We start from the raw sequence: 22,592 nt of genomic DNA on the forward strand, positions 1-22,592 counted from the left end.
TCTCTCTCTCTCTCTCTCTCACACACACACATGTATCTATACAACTATCTACCAATATAAATTAGCATTAAATTTTGAACTATACTACTATTAGTATCATGTCACTCGATAATAGATCAATATATGAAATAACATTATTCTAATAAATACAATAAATTTAAACTTATTCCAACACATACCAAATAAGTGGATCAAAAATTTTGAATAATTTTTATAATGAATAAAATTAAATTGTCTAAAAACTAAATGGAGCTCTCACATTTTATCAAAAACTAAAAACTAAATAAAACAAACAAATATAGTGATGCATCTTATACATAATGAATTTAAATAAATGTAATACTTATTTATCCTTAGTAACTTCCATAATTTTTTTAGACTAACTTAATTAGACCTTAAAGAAGAGAATGATAGTCAGAACGTAATTAGACCTTAAAGAAGAGAATGGCCAATAAACAAACTTTGTATTTAGGATATTGTTGAGTACCAAAAAAAAAAAAACTTCATTTTACTGAGTGGGGATTAAATTAGCTTTGCCTCTTGTTTAAGAAATCAAAATAATTTATTCAATAATTAAAAAAATCACATATCCTTTGTGACTAAAGGTGCCTATTGTCAAGAATGCTTGCTAAACATTTCAATAAGCTATTGTTAAAGAGTTAAATTTAAAAGAATCTTATTGTTTAGATTTCGTTAAAGAGCTAGTTTAGCTAGTTTTAAAAGGATCTTATTGTTTAGATTTCGTTAACGAGCTAGTTTAAAGAGAATCTTATTGTTTAGATTTATAAATACAAAAATGCCTGCCTTGAGAAGCAAAGCAATAAAAGGTGCATTACATTGTTAATACAGATCCTTTTAGACTCAAAATCAACAAATCCCTTTCCTTGAAATGTGAAAAAGGCTGCTCTTCAAACTAGCACGGTATTGCTTACTCTCTTTTCGAAGCTAGCTTGCAGTCAATAAAAAACCCAACAATAAATACATATATATAATTACAAAAGAATGAGGAGCTCTATGATATTTGCAAGATTCCTGAAAAGTAATACATCTCTGACTGTTTGAATTTGGATACCGCGTGCATTTCCCCTGTCAAAAACCATGAGACACATTTTTTAACCTGGTATAATTTAAACAATACTCAAGGAAAATGTCAACAGCCAGCAGCTTTAAGAAAGTTGTCATAAGGGCTCGACGGAGGTAGCCTGAAAGATTGAAAAGATTGTTCATATTCGCGAGGAAAAATTCTTGTGCTAGGCGACTTGTTAAACCATAAGGGCTTGGCAGCACTCGTAATAGCTTTTTGTTCAAAGACTGAATCGTTTTTAATCTGCAAACACCTCTAGCACTAATTATTAAAAATTCTTGTGGATGAGCTTGATTTCTCATTCTGTTAGAATGTCCAAGCAAGGACAAAAACCATAAAACAACAAAAGAGAATAATTTCACCACCCACCTTAGTGAATTCTTGAATGGATCCATTCTTAGTTGGTCTACTTGAATCGTTATCTTCTGTTAAAGAAAGCAATGAATCTGTGTTTCTCTTGAAGCTCGTGAGAATCGACATCTTCTTTTGCTTGCCTATTACTAGAGCCTCACATTGGCTTGCCATTTCATTGTAAGGGACGGGGCTAGTTGAAACAGAAATACTTGCAACATGACGGGCAGTGTCAAGAACCTGCCAAAAGTCCAGAACCATCAAAGTTATTATTGCATAAACTCTTATTAATATATTAAATACTCAGGAGTCAGCATTAATTATGATCTCACACATTCTCATACATATTCTCTTCCAAACGATAAGATATTATCTTCCTAACGATAAGCAAGGGAGCCTGACACAATTAAATAATACTGAAAACTGAGAACTTCTAGTCAAAATATGTAACAGAGAAACATACACAATGATAAGAGTTCAATTTTCTGTACAAAGCAGGGCCACACACCTCGTGTTTTCCACAACCTATGTTTGACAAATATAAGCAATTTATTTCAGTAGTCAAGACCGTATACATGCAAACATTAATTCTAATTCAATGCTTCTGCTGCAACAAATGTGCGAATGCTCAAAGGCCTGACATGACGGAACACTATTATTGAATTATTCACTGTACAGCCCTGAACGTTCTTCACAAATGGCTCATAGTCCTGGTCTCATCTCATTGGTTGATAACACTAACTTGTCGGTATTGACCCAAGTTTATTGTGCATCTAGACCAAAAGAATGTAAATGAATTCCTGTTTCCTTTCCATACTAAAGTAATAATAACCTCTACATTTTCGTAGTTAAGATGTATTTCCTCAATCCCAACTTCATTACTAAGTTACTGGATAATATGTGGATGTCTGTCATGCCCATAGTCAATAATATGTATCTAAGTGTGGATTTTACTCCTTCCCCTTATCCCACAACAATCTCTTAGTCCTTTTGGCCTGCAATGGAATTTGTGTTTTAACCATTTACTACCAAAGTATGTTTAACTTTACTTGGCATTACTCTCTATTGTACTCTTCTTCACAGAAGAATGAAACGGTTGACACCAATGAGGATGAATGCACAGAGGATTTAAGTGTGCATTAAGTGTGTCCACTTTGAGGTGTCCATATAACTGAATTTGCCTGCGCAGAAGATATATGTGTGCATTAGGTGTGTCCATTTTGAGGTGTCCATATAACTATGAATTTGCCCCATGGTGCCAATGTACCTGGCTTAGAAGCCCGTAAAGAATCCAAACAATAAAAAAGACGTCAACCATTTTTTTTTTTAAATTGCCTGCATTGAGTTGTCCTTGATCAGTATATGACACATTCATTAATGGCTAGAAAAGGATGACTAGTCAAAAAAATTATGCTCAGAAATTTTTAGGCTTCCATGGCCCATAATATTAGAAAATGAAACATGGAAAAATGTTTGTTTCAACATTGGGCTACATAAATCCTTGATAAGAACACTTGAAAGAATGTTAATGATCTAATGAATCTGATTGTCTGCATTATATAATATTGACACTTGTGCAAAGGGTGAATTGTAAGCTTGTGGTTCCTTCACACCATATATCAACATTCATATCAGTAGCAGAGCCATGGATAAACTCCGGTAAACCTGAGTCTTGCATTAAAAACTCAAATCACGAATTTAAAAGTGATTTAATTAAATGAGATTCTCTTTTAAGTTCAAACAGTATCTCTATTTGTCTATATACTTTGGCAAAACTACAAGAAAACATATGCATACAAAAAGCCGAGCTGTCATGGCTGGCCATCTGGTAAGATTTCTCCGGGCTTGCCTAACTGGAGGCAGGTTTTAGGCTAAGGAAGGGTCGATTAAAATTCCACTCCCACCCTGCAGCAGTATGGAGTTTATGCTATGAATCAAGCCCACCAACTACTCTCTTCTCTCTGGATGGAAAGTAGTTGCTCTGTCCAGTAGTCCATCTGCTTCTTTCTGGAGGTGCATCCAATGCTGTATTGACAACTATAGCTAACAATCTCCGGTAGATAACAATTCCAGGGTAGGGGGTTCTATTGCCGCAAGCTGATGCCATGGCATGGGAGGCCCCATAGGAGGTTGGGGTGGGTTGGAGGAGACAGGATGCTATTTTCTGCCAGGTAGTGCACCAGTTTGCCCTATATCCATTAGTCAAAACTCAAAAGTGCGGCATTCTATACAACTGTAGGACTTCCTGGGGTGGGTTGGGGGAGAGTTTGGGTGGGTTGTCGGTAGGTTAGGAAATGGTACTAGCTTCTATTATTCACAATGATGGAAAGGCCAAAGAGTCATCGCAATGCCCTACTATTCTAAGGCGATTGAATCCATCAATAGCAGCAGGTATGCCAGAGAAGATTGATCCTTGACACCGTTTCTTTCTAGTTGATTGATCTTACTAATCAATCGAATCGAGTTTCTTCGATCTTGGACATGACTTTCATGGAAGTGAGGATAGGGCTTTCAGAGAGAGACTAACCATTGATGCTATTCAGTTTGCATTGTACTCACATATCCGAGAAGTGAACTTGAGCAGTTTGTTTTGTAACTCGATGTGCTACCTCCCTGCTATTAGGAAAAGCATAGCACTCATTTAACAGTACACAAGTGGTTGCCACAAAAAGAGAATCCCTGGCACTGCCCAAGATAACAAGTCACAGAACTCAATATGGAGGTATGGTTCTGCTGCTCCATAGAGTGATGGTTCCACTGCTACTGATGCTTGTGATGCACAGATGTTTCTACCAAAACTGGCAAGATAGATAAAGCTTGGTAAACTGTACCATCTGTTAGTGGATTAGCTGCTTTAAGCCTGTATCTGTTGTCTTTCCTGCCTTTACTTATGCCTTTGTGTCCACCAAAGGAGCTGGGGTTAGTAATAGTTAGGCCCCACACAATCAGACCCATACTGGGATCAACCAAATCCGGGTGCATATCCTGTTTCAACCCCTGCCTGCAGAGGCAAAGGTAACGGCATAGGCAACAGAGAGAACACTAGCATGTAGTGAAACAGCAGGCAATGTTGGATAACGAGGAACATGTGCCTATATAAAAACGAGTGGCCTTCACATTATTCCTAGTCAGTCAATCAGATGCTGCTTAGCATACCTCCCTATGGCGGGATGGTGGTGAAGAAGCTAGCCATCATGTTGACTCAAATATAGACTCTTCTCCTATTCTGAGAGGCAATAGGCGATAGGCAGAACCCTTTTGAATTGATGAGTAGAGCACTACAATCTCATTCATCATTTTGGATCTGCACAGGCCAGCCCCCATAGTAATGGCAAAATCTCCGGCATAAACACAAGGAGGATGTATAGCCACCAATAGAGGATCTTAAGAACAGGATTTGATTTTGCAAGCAGTTCTGTGAACAAATCCCTATAGAATGGTAGGCGATCACCTAAGGCCCATCGATTAAGGATTATCCATTTTTTTGCCAAGACTTCCCCACTATAGAAAAAGGTAGTAGGGGCCGAATAGAATTTGAAAGGGTTGTTGCCCATAGAGGATCATTGCCTACTATTCTAAAGGGGCTTCTCTTGTTTCATAGTAAGGACCGAACAGAATTTGAAGGGGCCAAAGCCTGATTTCAAATTAAAGGTTATTGAAATTGCAGAGGTTCCCTGCGGCGGTGATCAAGAATGCAGAAACTGAACTGTCTGTCAATGAATGCCCTGAATTTTGGGCAACCGAACTGTCTAATTAAACCGAAATGTTGTGAGTTTGGAGATATGCAAATAAATGGGTGAGCTTAAGCACAGTCTAAAGCCAATCTTTCTACTATCTTAGAGTAGTTCATTCCTCATAGAACTTAGAAGTATCAGACATGGCTTTGCCAAACGCAATGCATTCCATTCCTTTTTTTTCAATCGATCCAGCCGATTTTGCCCCTCCAAAAGAATCTAGTTGCTAAAGAAGCAATCGAAGACCTTGATCCTTGCCATACCAAGGCCCAACTCCCTTTTGAGTGAAGAGGGTGCAGCTGTTACAAATGACCAATGAATCGTGACCAATTGGTTAGTGTTTCCGAATCATTCCGCATAATATGAATGCTGAATGTGCCTGATCGAATTGAATGAATCGATGCCTGCCCACCCAATGAATTGTGAGCAGCAACAAACAACTCAGATACAAGGGCCCAGTCCCCACTCTATATGGTGATGTTGGATGACTAAGTAACTGAAATGGCATTGGTGATCACTGTGATTGGTTGGACAGTGAACAGGATTGGAAGGGTTGGCTACCCCACCCTTATACCTTACAGAAATCAGTCACTCGCACCTAATATCACTGCCTACACAGTGATCACATAGATGCCAATCGATATCCAAATCCATGGCCATTAAAATTGCAGGGGGCCACAGCGCTAATGTGAGGAGATGGAAACGATGCGGCTGATTTCATTGTAGGTTGACTCCAATCAGATCATGTCTCAGAAGAAGTGATTGCGCTCTGCTGTTCCAAGGTAAATGGATGGCGGTGAGCAGAGTTACGGTCAAGGCACCAGTCAACCATAACTACCTAGGCTATTTAGAGTACTCTCCTACATGACACGCCCCTACCCATATTGCCTATGAGGCTGAGCTTCAATTTACGTAGCTAATCGTAGGGGCATTTAAGTACCCAAGGCTCCTGCATTCTGATAGAGTAGGCATTGGCATATTTGTAAGGATGGGCCAATTCTCTCTATCAATTATTACATCATCTTGATGCAGCTTTGAAATCAGTCACGTCTACGGAAAGCACCACTCACATCATGGTTGTCGAATTCCCATTCAACACAACTCTCACAGGTCCTCTATGGATGAATTAAAAATCATATATTGAATTTGAAAGTTATTTAATTAAATGGCATTCTCTTTTAAGTTCAAACAACAGTGTGTGTGTGTGTGTGTGTGTGTGAGTTCCTTTATTTGCCAAACAGAGAAAAAATATACACAAACATATATATTTGCAAACCCGAAGAAACATATGCACACAAAAAGCCACGTTGCTACTTAAACAACAGCATTCTCATTTAAACAAATATTGAACTACTTGTGAAATCTAGAAAGTATGGAACATACTGATTCTAGTAGCTGATTAACACTGAGTACATGTTTACCATCCACAGAAACATGATCAGTAGTCTTCGCTTGTGTTCCTAATGACTCAATAGCTGTATCTTCCTCTGCCATGAATGTTGCTGAGACTAGCTGTTTACACCCAGATTCGCATAGTGTGTTAGCATGTTTGCAACAGTAGTTTGTTTCAAAATAATCAATCTTAAGTACTATAGACTACCTCATGAAAAGATGAATTTTCAATTGTCTTAAATGGAGAACATGGCCGAGGTGTTTCCATGTATAGCTGAGCTCCTAGAGCAAATGCATCATCAGGAGAAAAATTCTGCAGGAGTTCTTTCCTCAAACTCGAAGACTCTGCCTGTTTAATTAAAGTTTCATAAATAAATAAATTCATCTCACATGAGAGAACTATAGCTATATTAAGGTTTAAGAGACTTTCTTTTACATACTATCAGAAAAACAAAGGTAATCAAACATGAAACGTTTAAGGGACCTTCTTTATACATACCTCTGACAGCTTTCCTAGATTGCTGATGATTAAGGATACTAAGAATTCTCTGGACTGATCTGAATTCAAATTTACCACTGAAAGGAAGGTCAATGCAGCAGCATTATCCTCATCTGAACCATATGCAATTTTTTCCTTGTGGGAAATGGTATTGGACCTCAGCCTATAATCATCTATTAACTGCAGAAAAGGATCCATCTGGTTTGCAACAAAACAAAGCAGCAATGTAACAACCAGATTGTAAGAGTGATTTCATGGTTGACAAGACTGTCCCCAAATTTCTTCTAGATTAGTAAAAGTTTTAATATTCAACAATATCATGAATACAGACAGTAGTTCAAGTTCAAAATGATAAAAAGAGCAACAAACTAAGAATATCCTTGAGAGTCTGAGATACTTTGAATGGCTGAAGATATTACATGGAATTCAATTTTTAACATGCTATCTCCTAACAACACTCTTTCACCTCAGTCTGTGACACTGGACTACATAATCCAGTAAAAGAGATTCTACAATAGTTTACTCATCACATTTGCAAAACTGATCTTAAATGGGTTGTTTTCAAAAGAAGAGGGTAAAAGAATATTAACCATTTTATCTTTGAGTGTTGTCTTTATACATGTAAGAAGAGACGGGCAATGGTAGGTTTTTGCTGCAAAAACAAGCATTGACATAGCCACTGTAAAAAGAGATCTGCGGCAACATGGTCGCAAATAGCCTGCACAAATGATGTATAAAAGTAAGTATTCTGCCCCACAAAAAAAAACTAAAATGTTTCTTAAGAATTATAAATCAGATTTGCCCAATTGTAGTATTATTAATCTGCAAAGATAGACCTGATTTGCTTTAATGGAATCTAGGCTTTAGTTGTCTGAAATCTGAAGGAACAGAAAATCATTTCATTTAAAAAGACAACATTAATCTTCAAGGCTAAAGGCCCCAAGAAACTGACTTGACAAATCATTTCTCCAAAGATTTTCCTACATGTTTATCACCTAATCTATCATGACAATATACAGTACCGTTTCAATGACTAGGTCTTTGCTTACCTAAATTAGTCTTTTCATGTTTGATTAGTGAATATATATCAGAAAAAAGCAATTTGCAACAGCCCTTCACATACACAGGAAATTAATCCTAATAAATTGATATAAAATAAAAGAGCTTTATAATACTGTATGCCTAAAGAATCAAGGTCTCAAGGCAAAGTGATTCGTGCATATGAAGGCTTTGTTGCTGAATATGCACGTATTTGCCAAGGATCCCTTGTCAAGTATTGAAGTTTAGCACTGTGGACAAAAAAAATCTACCAATCCTCAAATGAGAACAATTCTTCATTTCTTCTAAGATTTTAAATTGCTAAAATTGTCAGTTCAGGTATGAGGTCTGGGCATCCCCATATAGTAGTTTTTCCCCTGGGTAAGACAATGGGAGTATATGTATATACTACAGTGATTTTTTCCGTGGGTATAAATTGGATATGTATTTATGCACTTCTTTTCTTTAAACTCCCTCCTATTTCGTGTCTATATATATATATATATATATATATATATACACATACAGATTTAAATAATAAAATATAAGAAAAAGTAAACAGGGAAAAACTAAAGTATGCCCAAGTGGTTCTCTAAAATTAAACTTCGATGGTGCCTCTGTGCAAATCTCTGCGACCAGAGCAAGTTGCACCATCAGGGGCACTAGTAGGAGAGTAATTTATGCAATATCAAAAAAATTGCAGTCAAGGATTAACCTAAGTTGCCAGTTCGGATTCTGGTTTGGATGCGGGTTCGACATTCGGGTTCGGAATTCACTCAAAAAAAATTTGGGTTGGGTTCAGGTTCGTTTTTGGTTTGTCTGTACAAGATTTTTTTTAATTAAATATTTTTTATATATATGTAAAAATATGCTGCAACAAATAAGTTCACACACCACTATGCTAATATAAAGCAATTTAGCAAAATACAACACCACATATATCAACGATTTTGTTTGAATGGCAAGATAAAATGTCAAAATACACCACCATATGAATGTTTCAGTTCAAAAACTTTAAAATAACAATGTCAACAATACTAATCAGTCATCGGTCATAGACTCATATGTTATCAAATATCAATGTATCATCAAATAATATCTAGACCAAGCCAATAAACAGGGACAAGCTCCTTCCAACGGGGACCAGACTAAGCCAACAACAAACATATGCATCTAGACTGCCACTGCCAAAAACCCCAAACTGTCGCTGCCAAACACAGGTTATAATATGGAAAAATCCCAAACGGCGTTGTTTTAGGTTTTAATATGTAAATAGCTACCTAAAACTAAGTTGACAAGTAAATAAGATGACGTGCCCTCAAAATTCACCCAAATTCATTTCACATTCCTCCAAGGCTCCACTGACAGCAAACAAATTCGCTCAAAATTCCTCCAAATTCGACCAGTGTTCGGAACTACAAATTTACCGGGAATTCTGATGGTAACAGGCGAACTTGTAATGATTTTGAACCGACTTTGAATTCAAGCGAATTGAATTTCGAATTTCCTGGTTTTTGAGCGAATATGATAACTTAGGGATTAACAATTAAATCAAATTTCAAGCACTACTACTTGTCTAAAATTGTGAAAAACCATACGTATTTCCAATATAAACATTAAGGGAACTCACGGATAACTATTACTAACACTTTGAGAACGAACATTTCAAATTGGAAATCAAATGGTATTCTCAAGAAAATTTTACCAATTCAAAATAAGATAAGAAACAACACTATCACGAACTGCCGAGGGAAGTAAACAAGCTAGCACACTTGCCAGCCAATCAGAGATTTAAATGAACAGAGGAAAGATAAGTTCTGGCAATCCAAGCATTTTGCATGGCATAAGCCTTGCAGAAATCGTATTGCATAAGTTCTGGCAATCCATGCAATTCACATGGCATAAGCCTTGCAGAAATCATATTGCATAATTTCTGGCAATCCAAGCATTTAGCTTGGATTGCATTGTGTAAAATTGTAGGAGAGCTAGCTAAGAGCAACTGTCCCATAGCAATTTAGCTTGGATTACATTGTGTAAAATTGTAAGAGCAACTGTCCCGTCAAATTTAAAAGTAGCATTGCAGGTCTCACTATTGAGCCCATCATGGAGAAAACATTTGGAGTTGGTGCCTGAGAAATATATTTCAAAAAATTCACTAAATTTTCAAATGATAAAGAGGGCAGTAGGAGTTGGAATAGCACATAAAAACAAAGGTATAAAATTAAAAACAACTAAAAGGATGTAAAAGAATAAAGATTTAGTTAAGACAACTAAATCAATCCGTCAATCAAAAGCATAATAATTGAATTAAAATTCAATCATACCTACCTAAATTTTGAAGAAGTCAACCAGATCAAGGAAATGGCGCTATTTTTCTTCCATACGTTAAAAATTTAAAGGCAAACAAAAAGAACGAAAAGGATGAGAAGGGAGGTCATAGTGGAAATGTTAAGACAACTAAGACAATAAATTAAGGATTAAATTAAAATTTAATCCAATCTATCTAAAATTTGAATCTGCAAGATCAAGGAAAAAGCACTATTTTTCTTTCATATATTGCTTTCCTAAAAATGTATAAAAAGGAATAGGAAAAAACAGCATAGCTATACTTTTATCAGGAATTTGTTGAAAGCTGTCTCATAATGGTGTATCTTAAATTTAAATAATCCAAGCCAGAAATAGAACAATCCATCATCAGGTACAAGAAGCATCTGCACTCATTAAAAAACATCAATAGGTAAACGTAAAAACCTCTTCAAGAGAGTGACTTGAAATCTTGAGTGCATGCATAGTGGGACAACATTACATCGAAATTTTAAAAAGAAAAGTATGACTTCAGTCTTAAACAAAATAAGGACCACATTGGTGCAATGATCACATCCTTTGGATCACATTGTCTACCACTTGAACATACAAGATTGCTCAAATAAGGCCAAACATAACTTTTGTATGTTTGTTTTGAATTAAACAACAGATATTTAATACATCAATCGTAAATGTATTTAGAGTGCATGCTGTTGCTATTCACTAAACCATTGGATGGCATATACTTCAAGATAAACATGTCAAACATATCACAGAAAATTATTTGTGCTGATTAAGTCCATTGACAACGAGATGTATTTTAGGTTCATAAAGAAGGTCCTCAAATAATTAAAGCAGTTTAGAAATATATACTTACTTTCATGATCAAGAGCAATGCTCCTTAATGTGAAAGCAAGCTGGAAACTTCGAATTAATGTACTATGATTTGAACTCTGCAAGCACGTATATTCCATCTCTGAATTAGTATGTTGTGATAAGGCTCATTGACAAGATGCAGCAGCCATGTTGACAAACAAGGAATCCTGCCCTCTTCAAAACAGTTCCATCTACATCCAAATCTCATTTTGCAAATATAAAAAAGTCTTTGCCCTAGTGAATGAACACAGATCAAACTAATATTCAACAGAGGTTAATTGAAATCAAATCACAAAAATTAATCAGAATGCAGTACTCTTATTTCAGTACTTGCCAATGGAGAAAGTGGTATCCCAAGGACTGAAAATGTCTAAATTATCATATGGAAAGGGCACAAGTACAATGTTGCACATCTCTTCTTCAAGCTTATACATATATGCTGTACTGAAGTTACAGGTAAACAAGAACATAAGTATACCTATATTGATGAATCCCACCCATTGTAATCATTGTCGCACATTTAGAATCTACCATCAACAAGCATAAACAGATAGATATCCATTTTTCGACTTGACAAATTTGACCCTGCCTTTACAAGGTTGTGATAAATAATGTAATTCCTAAAGAAAGCATTTTCCATAATCCAACTTTTATGTCCAAGTAAAGAAATGCACAATATACTTAGGCTATAACTTGTAAAGGAAAACATGAGCATTTTAAATAATCAATATTCCTCAAACAAAGCACTCACACAATTAAAGAGCAAGTTAGGCATATAACTTAAAACATAGATTACCTTGACACGAGAGAACAACAATGCAAGACTATAAGTATTGGCAACTGCCTCAAAATTTGCTGGTGTATTTTCAGGGTATATTGCCTGAGTAAATAGTGAGGAAAGTAAAAGTGCCATTTGATGTCCACTCAACCTTAGAGAGCTTGTTTCCTGATAGTTTCAGAAGTAAAAACAATATTTCAACCCTAAAGTTAAAAGTTCTGCCACACAATACAAATGGGCAAAACAGAAGTCTTTCAAAGAGAGATGCCGAAAATAGTTTAAGACATATAACACAGAGTGTACTTACCGCATTCTTCATAGTTTCCCTGGAGAAATTTACATCAGTTATAGCACATAATGCAGGAAGCTTCAAGCTATGGATTTGGGTGGGACTTGGATAAATTGTACAGTGTTTAATATCAGCATCACTTCTTGGTCCGTCCTCTTCTTGGGGCATGTACCCTGTTTTCTGCATCTTCTGAATATCTTTTATATCATTTTCTTGAGCATTATCTTTACTTCTGTCTCCATCCAGAGATCCCTTTTCCTTTCTTAGTTTCTCAAATAAGGAAGATGCTGAAGAAAACACTGAAGCAGTTCTTGAAAATGTCCTCTTGAGTCCCTGCACTCCTGGTGAATCTGGAGGATGAGACTCAGGCTGAGGACAAGTAGAAGATGGCACAAGGACAATTGAAAGAATTCGATGGGCTCCAACCCTTGTTTCATTATCTGGATGTGCCATAGCTTGCAATAACTGATGAAATAGAGCCTCTGGAAAAGCCTGGACAAGAGATATCTTATGTCTTGAGAACCCTTGTGCCTCAAATGCTTAAAAAAAAAAGCCCAAAAATTTAAGTAATTATCTAATGATGCTAGCAATAACTAGGAATATAAGGAACAAAGACATGCCTTATTATAATATGAATGATTTGGTATAGATGATATGATATGTGCAATAAGATACATTGCTGCAATTGTTGTTCTAGCTACGACAGTGGTTGTAGAAAGATTCTCCAATGAGACAGCCATCATGTCAAGAATTGGACCAGCATCACCAACCTGAAAACCCAAAAGTTAATCAAAGATGTCATGGTAGGTTCCTGTAGAGAAAAATTGCAAATTATTGTGATGAAACTCCTTTACTATTTAACATCTATGTTTTGCTAGGAAAAACTCCACTTTCCTTGTCTGAAGGCATTTCTTATTCTTTCAGACAATTTCTTGGCACCTCTTTAGTATTGTATCTAAACAAGTTGAACTTTGAAATTAAATTGACCAACTCTGCATATTAGTGGACATTTAATACTATTTCATATGTGTCTAACAGCATGTGCATTCACGAAATGAAAGGAACTGTTAAATTTATCACCTTTTTTGCAAATTGCACCAGACACTCTTCAATTGCAGCCTGAAAAGACTTGTTCCACTTGTTTATATCATCACTGAGATTGGAAGCCTCATAAGTACAATGCATGCTCTTGCGCAAATGCCTTGCGAGATCAGACATGGCACCAACCATTGCTACAGAAGCTTGTGATTTTGACTGTTGTACCAGGATAGCAGAAATTTCAATGATATTAATCTGCATTTGAGGTTGCTGCACCACATTCTTGTGATCAAGATGTTTAATGAGCATGGACAATAGCAAATGAGTAGAATGGCCTGCAAATTGACCGGCAGAAAAGCATGAGATATCATAAAATATTAAATTCAAAAGGTGAACTTGGCATTTGGAAACAGTAACTGAAATATTCACTTATAAATTATAATTTTAACCAAAGTATTTTAAAAGTGAAATTCGAAATTCAAATCAGTAGATATCATATATTAACCTAGAGATGTAGCCAATGAAGTTTGACTTTTGCATATTGTAATTTGCAAGTAGGATTATAAATTGTGAAATCAGAAATGTTACCTGCTTTCTCCATTAAGCATTGCATGTCATTTAGAACACATAGTGCAAGTCCATTCTGAAGGGACCAGTGTTTCCCACTATCAAAAAAACGAAACATGGGTTCAAGTACACGGCGTATTGTGGTGGCTTCCTTTGCTAATTTGGCCATGTTTTGAAGACAAATCTTTGACCAAACTTTAGGATCCTCTGCTTCCTCCCTGTAATATTATTCAACATATCACCACACTAAAAAGAAATAATGAGAATAGTTCATGAGAACACTGTGAACCAACAATAGAACAAGCATATGAATTATTATGTATTCATATACCCTAGAAGATGTATTTTGCCCTTTAAGTCTACCACCTCCCTCCATGAAGGAATTCTCGTGAGAACATCTGGCAATGCTACAATACGACCTCCACCTCTGAGTACTTCCTGTACCCAGTGGCCATAGGTATTTCCATTGACTTGATTGGTAGTTTCCAAATTTATTGGAAAAGAATCATAATTATCCAACATCACTCCAACAATCTGAAAAATAAAACAAATTAAGTCCTAGAAAATTATTATTAACTAATTGCCATACAGAAATCTGATACAATACCAATATCAGGAAGAAATATAATTCATTTTAAATAAAGATCTCAAGCTAAAATGTGTCAGATACTAAAATCTGATATAAAAATCAGTGTTAAAATGCTTCTGATTTACAAACATAATGGTATCTTACATCATCAAAATCCATTGAAATATGTGAATGTTCTCCCATGAACCACACCTGCACATTCAAACAAGCACATAAGAATGTTAGTAAAGGAAGATTCACAAAGTGCAAAGAACTAATAATTAGTCACGAAATCCCTAGAGAATTCCAATTAGTTTTGTTTTTATGTTAGACAAGACCATAAACCAGACTACCAACTAAATTACAAGATATTGTAAGAAACAGAAAACACTTTCATTAAATTTTGTGTTTAAGGGATATTAATTTGAGTCATGAATGCATCAAATTGCACAACAAGAGGTGCAAGAAACTGCATAACACCAGAAACCTCGCAATGCAGAAGTGATATTAAGTTCAACTATAATGAGAAGCATGCAACTTTAAAATAAGATGGGATACTGCTCCTTTGCAATATATCTCATATTTTTGCACTAATTTTAGTGTGCACTCCCCTGGTATGTTTAAGACTGCTTGTCACATGTTTCTGACTTTCCTGGTGATCACAATAGGACACTACTATCAATAAATGAATGAATTAAAGATTTTAATGATGTCTGTGAGACTGAAGCAGCCTATGAGACCCACTAAAATAGCATGCACCCCAGAATTGGGTGCCAGAACCTTACACAATTTGAAAGTACTTCTCTAAATCTGCTTGTCAACGGTGAATTTTGATCGCTGGGTTTTTCTGTCCTGTCTACCTGTGTGTCTTCAAATAAGGTATTTAAATTGTCCGCTTCTAAAATATCCACATAGCTAGAGCAGATGTCATTGTATGTTGCAACTCGTGATAAAGTGTTGCTTTGTCTCTACCTCTCCCATGTTGCAAAATAGGAATATTCTGTATTCCCAATCTTCCTTAGGTATCATCCATCTACCTATTTCACACCTCAAATGATGAGAAGTAGTCCTAAATTGCCATAAGCATTTTTCTCTCCATTTAATATTTGCTCCTCCATATGCTTTCTCCTCATGGTTTTCCACTGGGTTGAATTCTTTGATGTAATAAACTTTTTTACATCCGTTTTGTATTGACCATATGATACTCGTGAACATTTTCCTCACAAACTTTTTTAATCCGTCATTGTTATCCTAACATTCATGTATATTAAGTTATTAACATTCCATTTTTTCATCCAATTGTCGTTTTGCTTCATCCACTTGTTCTTTCTTCTATCTAGTCTTTCCTACATTATCAATTTAGGCCAATGTTGTTTTTAGATCTGTAATTTAATTATTCAGATCTGCTATATTTATTTTTTCTCTGCTTTTTTCGGAATTTTTTTGAATTTATTTTCTGGCAGAGAAATTTTTTTTTTTTAGCAGAACCGGGCAGTGACACCCCGACTCTGCCATTTGGAGGTATATTCCTTTTGCCGCACAAGTCTATTGTGGGCATTTAAATCAGATTGGGCCATACCACACGCAGTGGCCACAAATTCACAGCAGGCTATACAATACCACCGGAATACGTTACAATTCCGGCAAGATCAAGTCCAAACCGGACCAACGCACAAACTTATTTGTTTGAATAGCGCAGAGGCTTGTCTTTAAACATATCAAATAACTCTTTTCCCACAAATGTGGGACTAAAGAGTTTCAGCTCCCTCGGCCTTTGAAAATCTAGCGGATGTTTTTTTTTTTAAAACTCAGGCAGCATACTCCCACGCAGAGCACTGTTGGAGATTCCCAGGCAGCGGATGTGAACTCTGCCACTTTTCCGACAAACGTTTTTTGTTTCCACGAAGTGGTTAAACTCGGCAATAGCAAATTTTTTTCCGGCAGAGTGAAAACATATTCCGACCCGCATTGAAATTCCAGCACAGCAGATCTAGCATCTGCATCTATAGCGAATATTCTGCCAGCTTGGATTTTTCGGCCCTTTTACATTCGGACATGTGGCTTTGATACAGTCTGCCACCTCACCAACTTGCAAACACGTCATTTGCTAGCTGATCCGCCACGTCAGCGCCTCTGTCAGCACAACACAGACTTGTACAATCAGCATCCTATGCAGATAATTTTGCCATGTCAACATACAGCTCATCCACCATGTCACTGGTCCGTACTGTATGAAAATCCCAGTCAACAGTCCAATCATCCGACACATCAACAAGGACCATTTTTCGCTCACATCAGCTTTTCACTAGGTTAAATTTGACGGTCATTTGACCGTCAAACCTAGTCATTTTATAACTACAGTGACGGTCGTTTGTCTGTCAAATTTAACTTTGCAGTTTTTGCTCAGACCCTCTCCAGATTGCTTTTCAATTTGGCAGCCTGACTTTGCGAGCCCATAACTTGGACATCTAGATTCCGATTCAGGTGCAATTTTTTTTAAATTTGGGTAGAATTTCCTGAATTTTCCAGTGGTGGTGTTGTTTTCTGGTTTTGGTGCACAAATTTTGCAGAAATTGCGTTTTTTGGTGACGATATCTGCATAATCCTACTTTTTGCAACTTCAAACACTCCATACGGGCACATCTAATCACTTTTTCAGGTTCTGTTTTTTTAAAAGTGCATATTTTTTCGTCTACTTTCCAGATCTAAAGTCAGATTCTAAGGTTGTGTGGACCAATTTCTCACTTTCAGAATTAGACCTTTTTCGGCATTGTAAAGCTTTGATTCTTTTTCAGAATTGTTGTAAATTTGAGCTACAGTGCTTAAAGTGACAGATTTAAGCCTCATAAGGCAGTTGTAAAAGCAAAATCAGAAAGTCCATTTTGCTCATTTTGACAAGTGACTCATTGTACACACACTACTTACAAAGTGCCAAAAGCATCTTTTTGGGGGGTCTTTTGATTGAGTGAAAAGAGGGGGGATGCACTGTGTTTTTTGTGTCTCTCTATTGTGCTCTTTTCATTTCTACATCATGGGTTTTAAATGTCCTCTAACTTCACACGACTATTCCACATGGAAAGATATTGCATGGAGTAGATTAATGGAAAAAGGATAGTCTTTATGTTGATGGTACAATTACCAAACCTACTGATGCTAAAGAACTCATTAATTGGCAAACTCAAGACCGACAAGCTTTAGGAGTTATCAAGAGTTGTGTACAAGGGGATATTCTCTTTCACCTTACCAATTGTTCAGACTCTAAAGAAGCTTGGGAAAAACTTGAACAGTTGTATGGGAAGGTGGATGAAGAAAAGGGATTTCAGATTGAGGATGATCTACTTCTCTTGGATCCAAAGAATTTTGACACAATTCAAGATTACATCATCAAAGCCAATGAGTATAGGGCACTTCTTAAAGATTGTGGAAATCCCATGAAGGATGACAAATTGATTCATCACATCCTGAAGAGGCTACCTTCTGAGTACGTTTCCTTTGTTTAGAGTTTTAATACTCATAGGTTGACCATGGGATCTGCTTACCAGAAGCCTTCATTTGATGCATTCGCAAAAATGTTGATTGTTGAGCAATCTCACTTGATGGATTTAGGACTTCTCAAGTCATCAAAGACCAAAGCCTTGGTGGCTAGTGATGAGCACAAATCTAGTCAAGGAGGGAAAAGCAACAACAAGAAGAAGCAGTGGAAGCAGAAATCACAATCTGAGACACAACAATCCTCCTCACAACAAGGCAGTTCTTCTTCAAACAAGAAGAGAAGTAATGAAAAGAAGGAAAAACTCTTTTGTGCATACTGCAAAAAGCCAAATCATGACGAGCATCATTGCAAGACAAAAAGAATCAATGAGTTAGAAAATCTACTCAGGAAGAACAAGATTCAATTGTCAGGTACTTCCAAGGATTCAACTCCTACCTCTTCAAAGGGTAAAGGGCAAGCACTTATGGCAAACACAAGTTCTTCTTCGGAATGGATACTTGACTCAGGTGCCTCTTACCATATGGGTTCTTCAAAGGGAGATTTTTCTTCATTGAAGCAATCAAAGGTACCACACATCTTCATGGGAGATGATACTAAAATGGAAGTTGAAGGGAAAGGACATGTGGAAGTGGAAAATGGGGAATTCAAAGATGTTCTCTACGTTCCAAACCTTAGCTCGAATCTCCTATCAGTTTACCAAATCACTCACCTTGGAGATGGTCATAAAGTTTAGTTCCTTCCAGATTCAGTGATGGTGCTAAGTCTAAGAGATGATTCGTTGGTTGCAATGGTGAAAGTCAATGATGACAAGAGGCTTTATTCTTTCTCCCACTTTGTGCCTAAGTCTCCTTCTCAAGCCTTGTTGACTCACTCTAATTCACACAACAACTTATGGCATGAGTGGTTTGGTCACCTTGACTTCCACTCTCTTCAGCAACTTTGCTCGAAACATATGGTCAAAGGTCTACCAAATATCAACTTTTCTAAGGGAGAGTGTTCATCTGGTTCAGTGGATATGAATCTCAAGGAGAAGTATGATAAAGGGAAGTCTTCTAGAGCTCCAGTTGTTCTCCAGTTAGTTCATATGGTTTTAGCAGGACCAGTTGCAGTGACTTCAGTCAGCCAAGGCCGCTACATCCTCATCTTCATTGATGACTTTTCAAGACTCACTTGGGTCTACTTTATCATAAGAGTGAAGTGGTTCATAAGCTTCAAGACTTTAAGACTCATGTTGAACACAAATCAAGGAAAGCCATCAAGGTTCTACGGGTGGACAATGAGAACAGATATGTAGATAGAAGACTTAAAGATTTCTGCAGAATTGAGGGAATTGATCTTCAGAACCCACCAGCATTTAGTTCGCATAAGACAGATGTTGCAGCTATGAGGATTAGGACTCTCAAGACCATGGCAAGTTGCATGATAAAAGCCAAGTATCTCGATCCTACAATAGAAGTTGAAGCCATTAGCAGTGTTGCTCACATACTTAACAAGTCTCCTCATAATGCCTTAGATAGGAAGACTCCTTTTGAGGCATGGTGCAGCAGAAAACCAGTTGTGGATCACTTCAGAGTCTTCGGTTGTCCAGCATGGGCAAACCTATCTTCTAGGAGTTGCAAGGCACCAGCACCTAGGCCGTGTACCTTCATCGGATATGAAGACAAAGCAAAGGCTTACAGACTTATGGATCCAGAGACTCACGAGATCTTTGTGGAGAAGGATGTTCACTTTGAGGAAAGTTCTCCAAGCTTATCCTCTACTCTTTGCACATCATACACAGTGGAAATTGATAGTGACACATGCGATAGTGCTTCAACAAGTTCAGACACGTGGAGTTCTATCGACAGTTGCAGTGAGAGGTCACATCAGTCCAGTCCACATGCTTACATTGCCACAGTGAAAGGTCCATCACAGCATGGTACATCTCGTCTTCCAACTCCAGCTTCAGTTGACTTAGCAGATAGACTTGAGGACTTACATCTTCTCATTGATGAAGGTGATCCTTCTACAGTTGTTGCAAGGGCTCACTCTGACCCTCATGTCCATTCTCTACATGATCAATCTTCAAAGGTTGGTGTGATTGTGGATCCTTATGAACAGCAATTGGCGGAGGTCTCTTTGTCAATAGAGGAGATAGACAGTTCAGTGGAACAGGTTCAACAGACATCCTTGCCAGATCTGCAATCGTTCTTTTCAGCACAGTTGGAAGGGGTGAACATCAGCGTCAGCACAGGGATACTTGAGCAGGTTTCAGGGCCACCATACATCTTCAAAATTGTACCTTTGCCATTGTTTCTTCCTAAGAGGAGGAACACCATTCTGCATTCTTGGACCAGCTTCTTCATCAGAGCGGCTTTCACTTGTCGGCATTCTTCTTTGGGGGGGGAGCCTATTTTGTCTCTCTTCCTTCTCTCATTCTCTTATGTATATACTGGATGTATGTCATAATGGGGGGGTCTTGATTACTCCATCCATCCATGCATCCCTATTTATCTCTCTTTTTGGGGGAGGGTTTTTCCCATGAGGTTTTCCCTCTTTCTCTGCTTTATGAGAGATTTGCATTTTCATTATGTACATGGGTACCTAACATGGCCTAGTAGCCGGGACCCATCATGCATCTTCATCCTAGTTTTTGTAAGCTTAAGGGCATTCCCCTAAGTTGCACTTAAGAGGGGGTGTTGGTGTAAATAAATATTCACTATTTACACTTACTTAAGTTTACTTAGGTTAATGCATTATTTTATTATTTTATTTTGTGAAACACTTAGGAGTTTGCGCACATTTTTGAGTTGTCATGTTGACAACACAAGAGTACACAACTCTATTTTAGCGCATGCTGTCTACAACACTAATTTGCGTGTCACACCTTTGTAGGCTTATCCTCTCATCACCGCACTTACTTTCGTGTTTAATGGAAGATAACCCATATCTGGTGGACATGTGCCTAGTTGTTGACATATCATGTAGCTGATTACGAGGCATTCTAGATGTATCTTAAAGGCTTTTATATATAGGCACTCCTAGTATACTTTTAAATGGCATATTGAATATATCGTCATTCTGATCATACTCTCTTTCTGCTCTACAGTCATGCTTGTGTTTGAGTTCTTAGTTCCTGGGTGAATTTTGCCCTTGGGAAAATTCTTACAATAAGCTCATACCTAAAATCGGAAACTTCTCCTTCATTTGACCCTTGTCTACATCTCTAATGTGATCCTCCTCATACCTTATTTTAAGCAATTAGTAACCAGTTTCATCTCGCGCTTCCTTTTTATATATGCATACACAATAGCTTGTCATGACCCTTTAGTCTAAAGCTTTTGATCACGCACATTTCCCATTGCAACAAGCTATCCACCTCCTATTTAAATTCCATCACAAGGAAACACCGTGCGTGAAAGTCTCACACCCATGGGGATTTGTAATTTTAAACAACATTGTAGCATGCATCACAAGCAAGAAGCACCTAGGTTTATGTACACATCCAATTTGTCAATATGCTCCACTGGAGGTTCAAATATAACAAACAGGGAACTCACTAAGGCAGTTTCCCAAGCATATTCGCTTTTGTTGACCCTTCCTTTACATTAGATTCTGGAATGACAGAGCCATCCCACAAGAGAGACAGATCCAGCAGACAATCACAAGGACACCATAATAATTTTAGATCCATACTGACCAAGGACCTTAGCACCGAGGGTAGGGCATAGCTGCATCCCTGTAAGAAAATTTTTGCCAAAATACCTCCAAATTCACTCCAGAACCATAATTGGACCTTCCAGTATTTTTCACTCTTAGAATTCACATAAACACGGTGCATACTTTCCATTTTAGCATTTACTTTCTAATAATCATTTCCATATACATTTCCCAAATTTGTGATACAATTTATCTTTCCTGGATCATTGTATTAGATGCTTACATGTCAGAATTATTGCTTTTTTTTTGTCATTATAGCAGTTTAAGCGTGTTTCTCTGAATCTTATGTTAATCGGTACATTTAAAAGTTTCAGATCCGTAATTGTCAATTATCTTAGTCTCCAGCCTGCTGTGCCATATTGCCCAGGGTAGGTCAGTCACACCCCTGTTGGGATGAGTGTACAAGAAGACCTCCAGATTCACACCAAAACCAGATTGGACCTCCCAGTGCCGTGTTCAGTCTGAGAATTTACAGAAACAAGGTGCACCACTTTACATATAGTATTTGCTTTCTAATTTCATTTCCATGTACATTTCCTGAATTTGCGATGCAAATAACTTTTCCCAGCTCATTGTTTAGATATCAGATTTGTTGCTTATTTCCGTTATGGCAGTAAATTCCACCTTTTAGTTAGTCACCAATACATTTGGAAATTCATATAGTCTTATATAGCAATAGAAACACATGTCAACATGCCCACAAGAAGGTAAGTGTTGTCTGCACAAGAATACTGCAGCTCATTTAAATTCTACCTTTTAGTTAGTCACCAATACATTTGGAAATTCATATAGTCTTATATAGCAATAGAAACATATGTCAACATGCCCGAAAGAAGGTAAGTGTTGTCTGCACAAGAATACTGCAGGTCATTTCTGTTGAAA

The 22,592-nt window shown here is 37.1% G+C and overlaps 1 protein-coding gene across 1 annotated transcript in view; it reads right to left on the reverse strand.

Moving 5' to 3' along the window:
* Positions 1-756: 756 nt before the first annotated feature.
* LOC149562355 (protein SEMI-ROLLED LEAF 2-like) overlaps positions 757-22,592 on the reverse strand; it is a 31,640-nt gene continuing 9,804 nt past the window's right edge. The window contains exons 7-20 of the mRNA XM_089825877.1: positions 14,684-14,731; positions 14,282-14,484; positions 13,972-14,168; positions 13,426-13,718; positions 12,966-13,115; positions 12,364-12,837; positions 12,075-12,224; positions 11,280-11,355; positions 7,651-7,778; positions 7,061-7,258; positions 6,770-6,910; positions 6,553-6,681; positions 1,454-1,675; positions 757-1,327 (exon numbers count right to left, since the gene is read on the reverse strand). Of these exons, the coding sequence (XP_089682003.1) occupies positions 1,151-1,327; positions 1,454-1,675; positions 6,553-6,681; positions 6,770-6,910; positions 7,061-7,258; positions 7,651-7,778; positions 11,280-11,355; positions 12,075-12,224; positions 12,364-12,837; positions 12,966-13,115; positions 13,426-13,718; positions 13,972-14,168; positions 14,282-14,484; positions 14,684-14,731 (2,586 nt within the window). The 3' untranslated portion in view covers positions 757-1,150. The remainder of the gene's footprint in view (positions 1,328-1,453; positions 1,676-6,552; positions 6,682-6,769; positions 6,911-7,060; positions 7,259-7,650; positions 7,779-11,279; positions 11,356-12,074; positions 12,225-12,363; positions 12,838-12,965; positions 13,116-13,425; positions 13,719-13,971; positions 14,169-14,281; positions 14,485-14,683; positions 14,732-22,592) is intronic.

This window comes from Cupressus sempervirens, chromosome 4, assembly GCF_028749045.1.
Source record: "Cupressus sempervirens isolate cs-2001-9-10 chromosome 4, ASM2874904v1, whole genome shotgun sequence".
Lineage (NCBI taxonomy): Eukaryota > Viridiplantae > Streptophyta > Pinopsida > Cupressales > Cupressaceae > Cupressus > Cupressus sempervirens.